This window comes from Xenopus laevis, chromosome 4S (genome assembly GCF_017654675.1).
Source record: "Xenopus laevis strain J_2021 chromosome 4S, Xenopus_laevis_v10.1, whole genome shotgun sequence".
NCBI lineage: Eukaryota > Metazoa > Chordata > Amphibia > Anura > Pipidae > Xenopus > Xenopus laevis.
Genome location: NC_054378.1, coordinates 73,339,396 through 73,355,515, shown reverse-complemented (window position 1 = coordinate 73,355,515; position 16,120 = coordinate 73,339,396). Strand labels below are relative to the sequence as shown.

General features: G+C 37.5%; 1 protein-coding gene across 1 annotated transcript in view; it reads right to left on the bottom strand.

Moving 5' to 3' along the window:
• faah.2.S (fatty acid amide hydrolase, gene 2 S homeolog) overlaps positions 1 to 16,120 on the bottom strand; it is a 41,158-nt gene that overhangs the window by 18,551 nt on the left and 6,487 nt on the right. Inside the window, 9 exon segments of the mRNA XM_018260869.2 lie at positions 602 to 701; positions 2,588 to 2,685; positions 3,835 to 3,960; positions 4,976 to 5,100; positions 5,977 to 6,017; positions 7,854 to 8,060; positions 10,581 to 10,714; positions 11,117 to 11,260; positions 15,015 to 15,128. Of these exon segments, the coding sequence (XP_018116358.1) occupies positions 602 to 701; positions 2,588 to 2,685; positions 3,835 to 3,960; positions 4,976 to 5,100; positions 5,977 to 6,017; positions 7,854 to 8,060; positions 10,581 to 10,714; positions 11,117 to 11,260; positions 15,015 to 15,128 (1,089 nt within the window).

Below are 16,120 nucleotides of genomic sequence, written 5' to 3'. Positions count from 1 at the left end.
TCAACTGCTGCAGTGCTAACAGTGAGTACCAAGGCAAGGAAAATATCCTCTTTTCCTTTTACCGTTTTCCATTAATCAGTGGTTCTCCATGAAACTACTCCAGAAATGACTGGACACAACTGTAGGAAATTAGCGAAAAACAAGAAAATCTGCAGTTTCTCTAGTCAGTTCTAGGACGAGCAACACCAGTAGACTTTCTTATTCTCACTAACTTAATTTTCTACCAACTATGGCCAGTCTGCCAAAATGAACAGCAGATGAAAAACAAGTGCAAAAAAAGTAAAGTACTGGCTGCAATAATGGTTTAAACCATGAATTTATACATGATGAAACCCCTACAACGTATTTTGCCAACTTTATCATTCTAATGATAAGTTGTACATTTCCCAGTTTAGGCATTCTCTCTCTCTCTCTCTCTTTAGTGTTGCATAGTAATAATCTGGAGGCAACACAAAAGAATTATTAGTGACATTGAACAATGAGTGTTGCCATCATAAGACATATCATCATATGACACTCTCTTTTACATATGCCATTCAAATACAATATGATTTTGTTCTCACAAGTTTTTATAAACTAAGAACACTTAGGGTATACTTACCACTGGTTTAACAATGAAAGAAACAAAGCTTTTCAGCCAGGAAGGAAGTCCATATGATGTAACCTGAGTTTTTAGGGTTGGATCCACTCGGTCACCTTTACTGAAAGAAAATAAATATATTACTGTTCACACACCTGTAAGGGGCAGAAATAGTTTATAACATATATATTGTATAATCATTTTATTATGTGTCCTCTTTGGTTGATGTGAGAAGACATAAGTGAATAATACCAGAGTCTGCATGATTTTGCCACTTGTATTTCAACTGGGGTTATTTTTTAAGGGGCATATTTATCAATATTAATTGAATTTTTGAATTTGAATTTCGAAGTTTTTAAATTCAAAAGACCAAAGGAAATTAAGTCTGTTTTTTTTGGTTGAATAAGTCCATTTTCGATCGAATGGGTCCGTATTCAGCCGAATTCAAATCATACGAATCGAAGGAATAGCGCATTTGATCGAATTCGATAAGAAGTTTTCCCAAAAAAACCTTAGATTTTTCGAAGTCCACCAATGGACTCCAAATAGGTTCTAGGAGGTCCCCCATAGGCTAAAACAGCAATTCGGCAGGTTTTAGATGGTGAGTGGTCGAAGTCAAATATTTTTGAAGAGACCGTACATATATTTCGATATTAGAATTTTCAAGTTTTTTTCAAATTCAAATCGAATTTGGACTATTCCCTGGTTGAAGTACACAAAAAATAGCTCGAAATTTGAATTTTTTTCATTTAAAAATTCACCTAGACCTGGAGGGTGGAGTTACATTGGGTCCTTCCTTAAATAACCCCATTACACACAGTTTGTAAGTAGCACTTGATGAAGGGGCTTGTCACGTTTGCTGTGATCTCACTTTAATAAAAGAGAAAGAAGTTTTTTGGTTTTTGCAGAAGTATTGTGTGGAGTGTGCCTTTGTATCTATGGTAAAAGGCCTTTGGTTTGCAGCAGGGCCTGCATTGAGCACCTCCCAACAGAAAACAAATGAAAGAAGTTTTTTTCACTAAAGATAGCAAGAAAGAAAGTTTATTGGTTTGTGAGATGATACCAGAGAGCCTGAGGCTTGCTATCAGGAAGATACCAAAGTAAGTGAATAGTTAAGTTATCCAGTGACAGTCCAGAACCTTGGTGCTCACTGTATAAACTCACTTGTGGTAGGTAGCTAGTTGAGGATCTGAGGCTCCAACAAGGATGAAGGAATGTATCAATGCCCTGGAGGTACCTCACCAGACAGGGACCTGGGACTAGATTACCAGTTACTGTGTAGAGCAGGGATCCCCAACCTTTTGAACCCCTGAGCAACATTCAGATGTAAAAGGAGTTGGGGAGCAACACAAGCATGAAAAATGTTCTTGGGTGCCAAATAAGTGCTGTGATTGGCCATTTGGTAGCCCCTATTAGGATTGTCAACCTACATTGAGACTCTGTTTGGCAGTACACCTGGTTTTTATACAACCAAAACTTGCTCCAAGCCTGGAATTGAAAAATAAGCTCCTGCTTTGAGGCCATTGGGAGCAACATCCAAGGGGTTGGAGAGCAACATGTTGCTCATAAGCTACTGGTTGGGGATCACTGGTGTAGAGGATACCTCTATTGCAAGCTGACTCCTGTGCCCGTATATCTGTAAGTACAGGGCCCCTGACCAAAAGAGAAGAGGTAGGAAGGTAGACAACAGGGAACCCAGCAGCCTGGGAATCCTTGTTTTGTTTTATTGATTTGTGGGGATTTGTGTAAGAACTATTATTGGAGGAGCTGTACTAGCGACTGCTTGTGATCTGAATGATCCTGCGGCATTCCGGTTTATTCTCCTGTAAGTGTGCTACTACAAATCTGCTTTTTTTCTGTGACAGTGGTTTGTACCCAAAGGGATAAATTTGGCCAGTTATTACAAAAGTTATTTTTGCACCATGTTACACACTATTAAAAATAGTCTATTGCTCCCTATTGTTTTGCAAATTCAGGTCAAACCACAAAGTACAGTAAAATACATACAAATTATCCAGGAATGTGGAACCACCATCTGCTAAAATTCCTTTCAGTACCAGTTCAAACATGGATTTTTCCACTGACGGAGGAGTGAATGGAACAAGCTAAATGGAAAACGTACATTAATTACATAAACTGCATAGAGTAGTCTTTACTTTTTTTGGTTGTAAAAAATGAATGAAAAAAATGTACATACAGAATGATCACTCTATTTGTGTTAACACCTTGGAGTTTTACAAGATAATGAAACTCCTCTTTGACTTCTAATATTCTTATATTTTACAAATGGAGTACTTTATTCACTATATAAATAAGGCCATGACAACATTAAACCAAACTGTCAACCAAAATTCAGCACTGGACAGCTCCGATTACATTCCGGCTAGTGTCTACTGGCAGTTCTTTAGGTCAAGAAGTTTAGACATAGAGCACAGCGACACAGGGGTTTTGTTGGAAGTGCTTGCATAAAAAGAGTGTATCCTACAAAGTCAGTGTAGCTGTGCGCTTTTAAAAATGTTATTATTCTGTGAACTACGTGAAAAACTTGCCATTTAAAACAGTAGAACTGTGCAAGGGAATTATGAATACATGCATTAAGTGCTTATTGTCTGATTGAAGTTTATTGGCAGTCAGATGCTGTGCTGGATTAATACCTGGTACTGCTCTAGGCACCCCCCCCCCCGATCATCACCTCTCCCATACATTTGGCACATGCACAATGTAGTCTGTACACATGAGCTGATCAGGTTGGAGGGGAAACCTCCCACTGTTTTTAGCAACAAGTGAATGGTAGTAGGCTTGGATTTTTTTTTCTATATAGCAAATCATGGGGCAACCGTCATGAACTGCCACCCTAGGCTTGTCCCATCGGATGCCAATATAAAAAAATACAATCCTGCAGAACATTAAGAGGACTAACTAGATTTTAAGGTTATGGCACTGACATTGTTAGGGACAATTTGGGTTGCCAATAATATGATTTTAAATTTGCAGCCCCCCACTACTAAGACTTATTCAGATTTATACAAAGTAGCTTGTGGTGCCCTGGGTTTCTCCCTTTCCAAGTGGGAGGTTGAAAGCAGCTGGAAGATCTGTTTACATTTTATTTCTAAAACATATTTCTTTCACTGAGTGAAATAAAATCCAAAACCTCAGTTAAATAATACACGTTTTATATACTGAATATAATTAAGTTGCAAGTTGGCTAGATTAAATGAAATAACCTAAATTTTATAAAATTGCATCCAACATACCCTGTGACCCGCTTTCTCCAACAGTTCTTTGGTCTCGCACACAGCACGTTTCATTGATGGAGTGGCCATTGTAGCATCATCTGTTTCATAATAACCAATGCAAAGAGGCCGATTGCTTGAATAAATCTAGGAAATGATTTGAGAAGTTTATGATTTGACTGGCTGATAATATAGTAACGCTTCTCGAAGTCAAACCTGTTATCTCAGCCCAAACCGGCTAGCAGTAAAACAATGGTTACTAAACAAGACCTGTAAAATTAGCCGTCTAGCAGTTCTAAAATACAACTACTAGCTGAAAGTTTTTGTGGAATTCTGGGAGTTGCAACACATTTGGGTGGGGTCTGGCTTTATCATTATGCTAAGACAGCAGGAACAGTTTTACTGAGGAGTGGCAGTTTATATTAAATTCTACAACAGTCTCATATACATGACCATAAAATTAGATGAGTCCCTGAGCACCTCCCCAAACATGCTTCATCAAAATACCCCTTTTGATGAACACAGCTTCCCATCTAATTCTTGCTTGAAGCCATGGCAATGCACGCTTTTAAGGGAGACTCACTTTACAAGACAAGGTGCTTGCACTTTCAGGTGATTCTTACTTGGTCCCAAAGGACAGAGATAAAGAGCATGTTTGGACAAATTAACCCCCCTCAAAGTTTCCCAATGTACCATTGCTCAAATAAAAACCTTTGCACCGCCTGCTGCAAATTCATCTGCACTAGACAAAACCTTCTCTTGGCAAAAGACTTTAAAAGGTAGAGTAATATCTCTTTTTTTCTATTTCTTTAAATATTTGATAAAAGAAACACTGCAGAGGGAGTTTTGCTACCCAAAATAAACAACTTCGGTGGTTCATTTGGACTGTGATGGAACCTCCGTCTGCTCTCCTACATACACTCTCATGGAAACGCAGGCTAAAGGGTGAATCTGGGGTAAACACTTGCTGTATTATGATCTATGAATGGCTTATAATATTGTCTTTAATTGTTTTTGTTACAGATAATACTGATATTTGGTCCCACAGGCACATGGAAATGTCTGACAACTACCAGGATGAAGGACATGTATGTAAATGAAACACAAAAATGTATCCAATGTGTTTCAATGACACGCAGCCCCAGTGCGTTTGGGTCTGTACCTCTTCACTGAAAGGTAGAGGTGGGATAGTTGGATCCAGTTGGAACATTTCTTCACACAGAAGAGCTCTCATACATAGCACCAGGCTGTCCACATCTTTTGCTAATGGTCCAATCATTGCTGCAACTGAAAGCACAAAATAAAATTATGCACTGGCCAAAGCATGGCCTAAAGAGCTTTTAGCATAAAAAATCATGTAAACATAATCGATATACAGAAAATTTAAAAGAAAGCCACCTGTGTGCCAATAGCCATTGAAACAAATTTGGTCTCAGAGACTGGTAGTAACTCTTCAGTTTTGCTATGAGCCACATTTTTTACATAGACTGCAAGAAAACAACATTGATTTGTGCTGCAAAGCATCTCATGTTTCAAACAGAATACATTTTGAATGAAGTATCTACCAAAAATAAGCTTTTAGAACAAAAAAACAGGTAAACTACTACAGGTATGGGATTCGTTATCCAGAAACCTATCATCCAGAAAGCTCCGAATGACAGATATACTGTCTCCCATAGACTCATTTTTATCCAAATAATCCAAATTTTTAAAATGTATTTCTTTTATCTCTGTAATAAAAAATAGTACATTGTACTTGATCCAAACTAAGATATAATTAATCCTTATTGGAAGCAAAACCAGATTATTGGGTTAATTTAATGTTCACATGAGTTTCTAGTAGACTTAAGGTATGAAGATCTAAATTATGGAAATATCCATCACCTGGAAAGTCCCAGGTCCCAAGCATTCTGGTTAACAGGTCACATACCTGCAAGTAAGTGGCATGAAGGCAGATTTAGAAAATAAGGTACCCAGGTACAGACATGAGTTCTGGAGCTCCAAAAAGCAAACTTAGGACACCATTTATCAAAAGCAAACATATTAGTAATTGCATAGTATAATATGTAACTCTGTGAAGGGTATTTTATGGCCAAGGGGCCACCAACCTTAAAATACTTTTTTCTGTCCACCCTGAAAACCAGACTTTTAAGAAGGTTTTACCTGATTTCTGTCCACCTGCGCTTTTCTTCACTCCCAGCTTACTAACAAAAAAAAAACCAAAAAGTGAAGTATAAGTATATGTGTTGCCATTCTGCGTTCTGAAATTAAAGAGCAACTAAAGCCATAAGATAATTAATTACGTGGCAACAGCCAGCAGCCCTTTGACATGTAAACAACCCACTTGCAGTTATTAGAAACGCCCCAGAAGTGATCTTGTAGTTAACAGTGTAGTTACAGTGAGCCCTTGTTACAGCCACTGCCATGTATAAAGATGACATTTAGTAGGATATCTGGAATGAGTTTGAAACCAGAACATGCTTACAAATGAAACATGTCTGTTTTACATAAAAATCCCTGTGGAACTGAACACATTTAACATAATTTTAATGAAAATATAAATTAAATCTAGACACAAAAGTGTCAGAAACACTGCAAATACACTAATGCTTTTTTCAATGCATAAATAAATGGTTGCCTTTCCTAGTATATCACTGGAGGTGACTAAAATGGCATTTTCATCCAATTCATTGGGGGCAAAACCAGGGTCGGACTTAACCGGCGGGACACCAGGAAAAACCCCGGTGGGCCCCGTCTGTTTTGGGCTGGTCCAGACCCGCTCCTTGCACTCCCTCTCCTTGTTGATGGCGGCATTGGAGAGGACTTTACAGCTGGGGGGCCCAGGAGCTGGTGTGGGGGGCCCCTGAGGCTGCAGGCCTGGTGGGCACTGGGCTCCACAGTCTGACACTGGGCAAAACTGGTAAGTCTATCGGCACAGAACACATAGGAGTTATGATCATGTCCAGGGTGGAGGTAACTCCAGTGCTCCACAGTGCCAATAGGTGCAAATGCATACCATTGATCAGAAAGGGCACAATGGATACATTAGCAAGTGCCTTAGAGAATTGCATCGATACAAGCTATCCATTGCCTATATTAGGGCACTGCAGCGCACCTGCATTGTATGTTTTTAAATGACCCCTAAGATCTTCATGACATAAAGATTTCCAGTCTAGAGACATAATAGTGTCTTTCTTGCAGTGATTAAAGGGGGAATAAAACCAGCAAAACATTTCTTCCATTGCACTGATCGGCTCCTTAAAATTGATGCGAAAAGCTTCAAAAGGTAAAAGGTTGCTCCAGTGAGAATCCTGCCTACCAGTCTTTTGTCACTCATGTTGCTTTCACATAGGGACATTATTATTTGCTTTTTTTCTTGCCATTTTTACCCTGTTAGATGTTTGGCGTTAGTAAAGAAACATTTAATGCCTCTAACTATTATTTGTGTTAACAAAGAACAAAGATCCAAGTTCAGACAGGACTCATAAGAGCTAAGACAAATTGTTAATGAGCAGTGCTGCCAACCCTATTATTGGACCACAGTTGCCAACATACCTTCTACATGTACTGTATCCTTAGTTTAATAATACAGAAACATTAAGTATGGATGAGCAATAGTTTGTTTTCCATTTATTAGTTCTAGAAATTTTGAAAAATGGCTAACTGATGCTTTCTAGTGGTCTACAGAAATATTACACCAAACCAATACCCAACATTTCGTACATCACAAAAGTAGCACTAGATTAATACATGTTTAGAATCTATTATTTGGAATGCTTTGGACCCTGGGTTTTCGAGATAAATTATGTTTCTGTAATTTTGATCAGCATACATTAACCTCACCAAACCCCAATGGCTATAAAATGTAACTGAAATATTCACAAAGTATGACAAGACAATTAAAAAATGAGCAGTGTAAACAGCTGATGTGCACCCAAATAAACTCCTAACTGTTGATCTTTACTGACCACTAGATAACTAACTTTCAACTGCATTTTCCCTTAAATGACTGTGCCCAGAGAAAAGGATATAGAACAAACCTGAGTCTGTTGTCAGTGGGTTTCAAGCCACAGATACCACAGAAAGCACTTGGGAAACGTATGCTGCCCCCAATATCTGAGCCAAAGCCAAGAATCGAGCCTCCTGCTGCAATGAGTGACCCCTCCCCTCCAGATGATCCTCCTGGAGTTTTCTTGTGGTTTAAAGGATTCAGTGTGCGACCATAGATAGGATTACAGCAGTCATAGCTGAGAACCAGCAAGAAGACAGAGAGAAAGAGATTGATTTATTATTCTGTCTTTAAAAATACAGAAGATATGACTTAAGGACAGCACATACATTCCCTTTTATACAAAATCCATTTTCCTTATCAGGAAAATCAGATTAATTTCTTTTGAGTCAAGAAATGTATGTCTGCAAGTCACATAAAACACATAACATAAAACTATAATAAATGAAGCTCAATATCTCTTTAGTGCACTAAGCATTTTACATAAAAAAAAACTCTTACTAACAGGCATATCTTTATAAACCACACTAAGTAAAGGGCTTTAAAAAAGAATTAAAGGTTAACTAAAAAAACAGGGCAGAAATACTAAACTTTATGTTATGTACCAGCCCAAGGCAACCTTGGGCCGGATTTCTTCCCCGGCCGCCCCTAGGCCGCGCGGTCCGACCAGGCGGCCGCGCGGTCCTAGCGCCCGCCTTCCCAGCGCGCCGGCGAAAAAATGCCGGCGCAGCTGGTGTAGTTGAATGGGGACGCGAACGTCCCCATAATGCGGCTGGGCGGCATGCCGCCCCAATTTTTTGCCGCCCTGGGCCCGGGCCTATGCGGCCTTGCCGCAAATCCGGGCCTGCATGGGCCTTTAGGAGTGAATATAAGGATGCCCCAATAGTTCCCTGTCTTCTTTCTGCTGATTCACTGCACATGCTCTGTGTTGCTGTCAACTACCTGAGCTTAGGGACCAACTCAACATATACTGTATATATACATAATTCAAATTCTCATTACACCGCAGTTCAAAAACCGGTGCAATGTGTATCAGAATTTCTTAATCAGCCCACTAGCATGAGGTTCTATGACATGACATCCTCATTTTCTGCTTGATGATTTGTGACAACCACTAAGACATTAGCTGTCCTGAGCATGCTGAGCATGTGTGTGTCACTGACACTACTAATAAAATCAAAAAGATGGTGGCCACATATTTCAACTTTGACAGCCTGGATCATTACTGTTGTAAACAATCTTAAACTTGAGGCTGGTGCAGTTCGTTCATAAAATACAGAATTTCTACCCATATTTTTAGGGGTTAGTTCTCCTTGATTTGTTTTATTAATCTGTCTGACAGACAATAAAGTACAATTACTCCATCAACACAAGACTTGGCAATATATGACTTTATCAGGTTGGAATTCTATTGTACATACACCTTTACTAGGATTAATCAGCAGTCCATGACTGAGCACAAACGAGAAAAGAAAGGGCAATGCTGCTCCATAATTTGCAATAAATAATGCAAAGCCTAATGTTGTGGCATGTGCGTTATTAATACCAACATGCTAATGTGGCAAACAAGGCCTTCAGGTTATATTGAATTTGATCAACATGATATTACAGGGCTCTAGACCTCTCTGGGTGTACCAAATGTTGATAGAATGTTGAAAAAATTATAAGAAGCAGATAATGCACTACTAGCTTAAGATCTAACACATAAGTCTCAGGATAGCCATGCTAATGTCTCTTGGAATCTCATGTATTCCAGAAAAAGACAAAGTGAAGATCTTTATAACGATATTCCAGTGCAAGTATACCAGTGGATATACACAAAGCCTGCCTAGTCACAACGTTGTAAGAAGGAAAGCAAACTGTAAACAGCCCAAATACTAGCACCTAATTATCTCTTTCTATAATTTAATATTAAAAATTGAGACCCTTTTACTGAACAAGAGGTAGGGTTACATACAATGTGAATATGCAACATAAAGGGTTAAGTAAGCTGCAACCGAGGATATTGAATAAAATCCCAGAATGCTTTAAAGGTGCATTGTCTTATGTAAGCAATTATAAGAGAATATTTAATAGTCATTTGGGCCAAACAACACAATATACTTTAACGGAAAGGCTACACTAAAGGCCTTCAAGTGATCCAAGTATATGTGCCTAGTTGTCAGCTCAATCACTTCACAGAACCACTGGGATCTTAACCATTATTTTAACTGGGCTGTGGTGTGCCACAGAACTAAAAAGTAACCACAGCTGCCTTCTTTCTGTAAACATCTATTTTGTACTTGAATGATTTCATTTATAAAAATGTCAGTTTTAAACATTATGAATATTTTGTATTAAAATACTGAAGAATTTCAAATGCAACCATATAGCCTCAAAAGTACAGAGAAGATTGAATCTACTTCTTCTAATGGAAATCTATATGGCCAACAGTACTTTTCTCTGGACTGGCTTTTCAGACTGTACCATTCTTTATTTCCTACAGAGGACTGGATATTCTAAATGATACAACTGTAAAATTAGGTATTATTGTTTGAGTTTTTCATTTAATCTTTGGGTTTTACAAAGCATTTTAGTTGTAATGATTAAGCATGTTAGGTAATTACAGTTTGAACATTGCTAATGCTTAAACGTTTCATATACATTGAACACACTGGACTTTTTTAAGACTGTTACAGAATTTCGACATGTCAGGCTTGCTCCACATACCGCACCTGTAAAATACCTAAATCATAAGGATAAAAAATAAATAAATTACTTTAACATTGACTGAGGTATATTGGTTTTCAGAAAGGGAAGAGCTCCTTGTGCTTTCAGCACTTTCACAATAACACTGTCCTCAGAGGCTGGATGGTTCAATTGATTAAGCAGACCAAGGGTGGAATCATGCCCCTGGGGAAAAAACAAAAAGAGACTGCAATAAAGTCTAGCTATTTACATATGAACATACTTTTATCCTGGACTAGCATGTAGCCTTGCTGCTTAAAGACCAATACTGAGCACATGTCTGATTCCATTGCATGGATGCAGCACTGCATCTTATTGCTTTTATCAGGTAAGGCAACCTTCTTTTTGTTACAGAAATAAATCCCCTGCATCCCCTGAGCTAAGCTTGCCATGGGATCCTTGGGAAGAGATGTAGTTCTGCAATAAATTACACTCGATAAATGATGTGGGAAATTAAGGAAAGAAGCATAAATAAGTGACGTCCTAATATAATTCTGTCATTGTTTTAAACTCCTTTCTCTGGCATTAGAACATATTTTATTAACCTGTCTAATTAAATAGACATACCTTATAATTGAAGTTGTCCTTCAGACTTATAGGCACACCATAGAGAAGACCTTTAGTTTTTAGACCCCTAAGATGCGCCAACTGGGTCTCACACTCTGGTAGGTAATCAGTCACACAATTCAGCTCAGAAGTGACATCCAAAGCCTGGGGGAGTATAAGAAGCAACAGTGTGCCATAAATGTCTTGAAAGTACATGTGAAAACACAAGAAAGAGCTCTCTCTCTATTTCTTTCCTTTGTTCTGCCATTTTCAGTTTGCTGCTTCCCAACAATATCATTGTATACTACTCGTGATGACAGTGGTACATGATGATTATCGACTAAGTACTGTTCTGTTCTGATCAATTACTGGTTCTGCTGATCCTAATTTAGCACTGAGCTTTAATCACCAAGATTTAATATATATTTTGCTCTTTAGATTGTAACGTTCTTTAAAGGGGTGGTTCACCTTTAAGTTAACCTTTAGTATGTTATAGAATGACTAATTATAAAGAAGCAACACTGGTTGGTATCCCTGTATGTATATATATATATATTTTATCCTTCTTTAGCCCAAACTATAGGTAGAGGTCTGACAAAGTCAGATGAAAAAATGTTAATATTGCTTAAGAAAAAAGAAACCCCACCAAATAGAGGGTTACTATATCTATACCAAGTGGACTAACAACAAAAATTACAAAACCAAAATAATCAATGAGGATAATAATTCATTCATAAAGGTGCCTACTAATAAATTAGGTAAAGTGCTAGTGCAATTAATTAAAGTGAGAAACGATCAGTCCAAGGACTGATAAAAATTGATTATTCCTGAATCAAAAGGGTGTTTTACCCCACCAGTAGATTCCAGAAGCACCCCTTAATAAATAAGTTCATTAATTGATTAATATCTGAAGTGTAGTTAATCAAAATATATTAGGCGAAATGATTTTGCAATAAGTTACACCAATAAAGTGCAGTGCAATAAATAGGCTAAAAAATGAGGCTTGGTAATTGATTAAATGGTTAAAAAGGATTTAGTAAAAAATGGCCAGAAGAAAAGGTTTTTTATATATGGGTTAAAAAATTATTATTCGGTCATATTCCAAGAATAAGGTTAAGAGAAATTTGAAAAATATAGAGGGTGGAGTTGTCCCAAAAACTAACTGCCTATTTCGTTTCTAAGGCCTGGGACACCACAAAGTTAAGGCAGGACAGGGTAACCGGAGCTGTGGCCTTGTATTTTAATTTACCCTAAATGTTAAAAGAGGCTAACTAGCCGTAAAAAGCCACAAACTCACGGCCCCTTAGAATGGAAGGAAGATAGAAGAGGTGGTAAAGCAAAGAGTTTGTGGCTTTTTACAGCTAGTTAGCCTCTTTTAACATTTATGGCTATTCCACACGGGGAGATAGCGACGCGTTTGCGGTCGCGGCGACAAAGCGCCGCGACAGTCGCCGCGACCGGCGCAGGCGACAGTTTTGTATGGGCGCCTATGTAAAAACGCCTGTGCTAACCACACGAGGCGATGCGCTTTTCAACAGTCGCCTGAAAATGCCTCGCCAGGCTTTTTCAGGCGACTGTTGAAAAGCGCATCGCCTCGTGTGGTTAGCACAGGCGTTTTTACATAGGCGCCCATACAAAACTGTCGCCTGCGCCAGTCGCGGCGACTGTCGCGGCGCTTTGTCGCCGCGACCGCAAACGCGTCGCTATCTCCCCGTGTGGACTAGCCCTTAGGGTAAATTAAAATACAAGTCCACAGCTCCGGTTACCCTGTCCTGCCTTAACTTTGTGGTGTCCCAGGCCTTAGAAACGAAATAGGCAGTTAGTTTTTGGGACAACTCCACCCTCTATATTTTTCAAATTTCTCTTAACCTTATTCTTGGAATATGACCGAATAATAATTTTTTAACCCATATATAAAAAACCTTTTCTTCTGGCCATTTTTTACTAAATCCTTTTTAACCATTTAATCAATTACCAAGCCTCATTTTTTAGCCTATTTATTGCACTGCACTTTATTGGTGTAACTTATTGCAAAATCATTTCGCCTAATATATTTTGATTAACTACACTTCAGATATTAATCAATTAATGAACTTATTTATTAAGGGGTGCTTCTGGAATCTACTGGTGGGGTAACACACCCTTTTGATTCAGGAATAATCAATTTTTATCAGTCCTTGGACTGATCGTTTCTCACTTTAATTAATTGCACTAGCACTTTACCTAATTTATTAGTTAGCACCTTTATGAATGAATTATTATCCTCATTGATTATTTTGGTTTTGTAATTTTTGTTGTGAGTCTACTTGGTATAGATATAGTAACCCTCTATTTGGTGGGGTTTCTTTTTTCTTAAACAATATAGAATGACTTATTCTCATCAACTCTTCATTTGGTCTTCATTGTTTCCTTTTTCATAGTTTTTGATGTACTTGCCTTTTTCTTTTGACTCATTCAAGTTTTCAAAAGGGGGTCACTGACCCCATCTAAAAACAAACTCTGTAAGGCTATTTTTTATTACTCATCTTTCTATGAAGTCCCTCTCCTATTCGTATTCCAGTCTCAAAGCATGGTTGCTATGGCAATATGGACCCTAGTAACAAATAATAAAACTTGAAAACCAGCCACAAATTGTCTCAGAAGATCACTCTCTACATCATGCTTAAAGTTAATTTAAAGGTGAACAAACTCTTTAATTATGTAAATTTGTTGTCTCGTTTTTTCCATTTCCTGTGTGTTGTTCGCATTTAGTTGCTATGGAAACTAGCTTGGTTGCTCACTTTCAAAAAAATTTTCAGTTCTGTTGTTTTAATATAGTTCACCAGATATAAATACTTTTGTAATTTCTTTCTATTTTCTATTTATGATTGTTTTTCTAATATTGAAGTGTAAAGTTTAATTTTTCACCTTCTAAAGCAGCTCTGGGAGGGGGGGTCGTCGACTCTTTAACTGTTCTAAATTGATACATTTAGTTGATACATTTCCTATCTTTGTTCCTGCTGAGAAGAATCCCTCAGTTTCATTAAAGGCAGCTATTAGAATTGATACAATAGTTGCTAATATTCCACAGACGCTAATGAGAAATATATCAACTGATGTAGCAAATAAATGTATCCAATTGCAACATTTCAGATTCTGCACCTGAATTACTGAGCTGCCAGACTGAAACACCAGAGACAGCAACGTTCAACTTTAAACCTACATTTTGGAAGAATTATAAAAAATAAAAGATTGTAAGCTTGAACAATCTTAAAGGAACAGTTCAGTGTAAAAATAAAAACTGGGTAAATATATAGGCTGTGCAAAATAAAAAATGTTTCTAATACAGTTAGTTAGCCAAAAATTACTGCTGGAGTGAGCAGATGTTTAACAGAACAGAACACTACTTCCTGCTTTTCAGCTCTTTAACTCTGTGTTAGTCAGCGACTTTAAGGGGGGGCACATGGAATCTATTTACCCAGTTTCTATTTTTATACTGAACAATTCATTTACATCTTAACAAAGCTAAAATCATTGGGACTACCAAACATCAAGCACCCCCATAGTAATAAAAGCTTAGTTGATACTCTGGGATGGTGCTCCAATTAGCAAGAGGCAGGATAAAAACCTTGGGACAAATTAGTGATTTTTATGAGAAAAAAAATCTGCTTAATATCAATTCTGAACCAAAAAACAAGGTCTATTTCCTAAAGGGTAGATGCTGAAGCACTACATTTGTGTAGCATTTATATGACAACAAAATCATTTGCCTACAGTAGATACATACATCCTATATATCCTAATCTGAACCTTTATACAGTTACAATGGAAACTGTTACTCATCAAATAACCCACCATGTATGATACCACCTTTAAGAATGATATATAAATATTATAAGCTTCATTCTCATTATCAATGAACATGATTCCTTTAACATACTTTTCTCATGTAGGAATGAAGAACCATTTCTGGAGAAAGGGTTCCATCCTTCAGCTTACTGGACAGCTGGGGCAAAGACAGAGACAGGATACCTTCTGGGTCTGCTGCTGGATGCTAAGAGAAAGAACATACCAAGAATTTAGAGGCATATAAAAGATAAATCACACATTGGCTTACTCAAAGCAAAGGGGGAAAAAAAAACACATGTAGTTCACCCCTGCCAAAAGTCAGGTAAAAATTCCCTCCATAAGTGGGATACCCCAAAATGCAGAAAAACACAATTACAGCTATTAAAATGACTAAAAAATTTGCATACATACTTGTGTGATACGTGACAGATATTTACTGTATATATACATAGCAGTATGACTGGTTTTCCGATTTCATATATTTTATATATATATATATATATATATATATATATATATATATGTTAATCCCACTGTGTTCTGTAACCAGTCATTTTGGTCACCACTCCTGCTACTCCCTATAATTAAAAAAAAGATTATCCTATATTAACCACCTTATATGGTAACTGCACACAAGTCAGTAAGATGCAATCAGACATCTGAGAAATAACTGCTTAAATATTATGAATCTAGGCCACATCAAAAGGATGTCAAGTTGTCCACGAGTTGCATTATTTGCAATAATGGATTCACCCATATCAAGCAATCAAAATTAGATTTGATTATCTACAACATGTTTAAAAATGATGCATAGATTTGATTGGTTGCCATGGGTAGTTGCATTAGCTGAAATTATTAACTTTGCACCACTGTTCATGCTCCAGCACATGGTAATTGTCAGTACCCCGTTGTTTTAATAAATAAGACAGTTTCTTCAGCAGCAGAAATGCCACACAATCAGTACCCTTGTTTTCTTGCAAAAACAAAAATTAGACTATGCATTATGCAGTCCATGAATTCAGTTGCATTACCATCCTGCCTTTACAGTTTTAGCATTTCAAGCTTTATGCACAATATATGCATTCATGGTCCATTGAAACTGAATCAGAACCAAAAAAGTAATTGTTGTGTCACCATAAAAAACCCAACTGCCCCCTCTGGTCCTTCATATAATAAACTATTGAATAGTACTACATA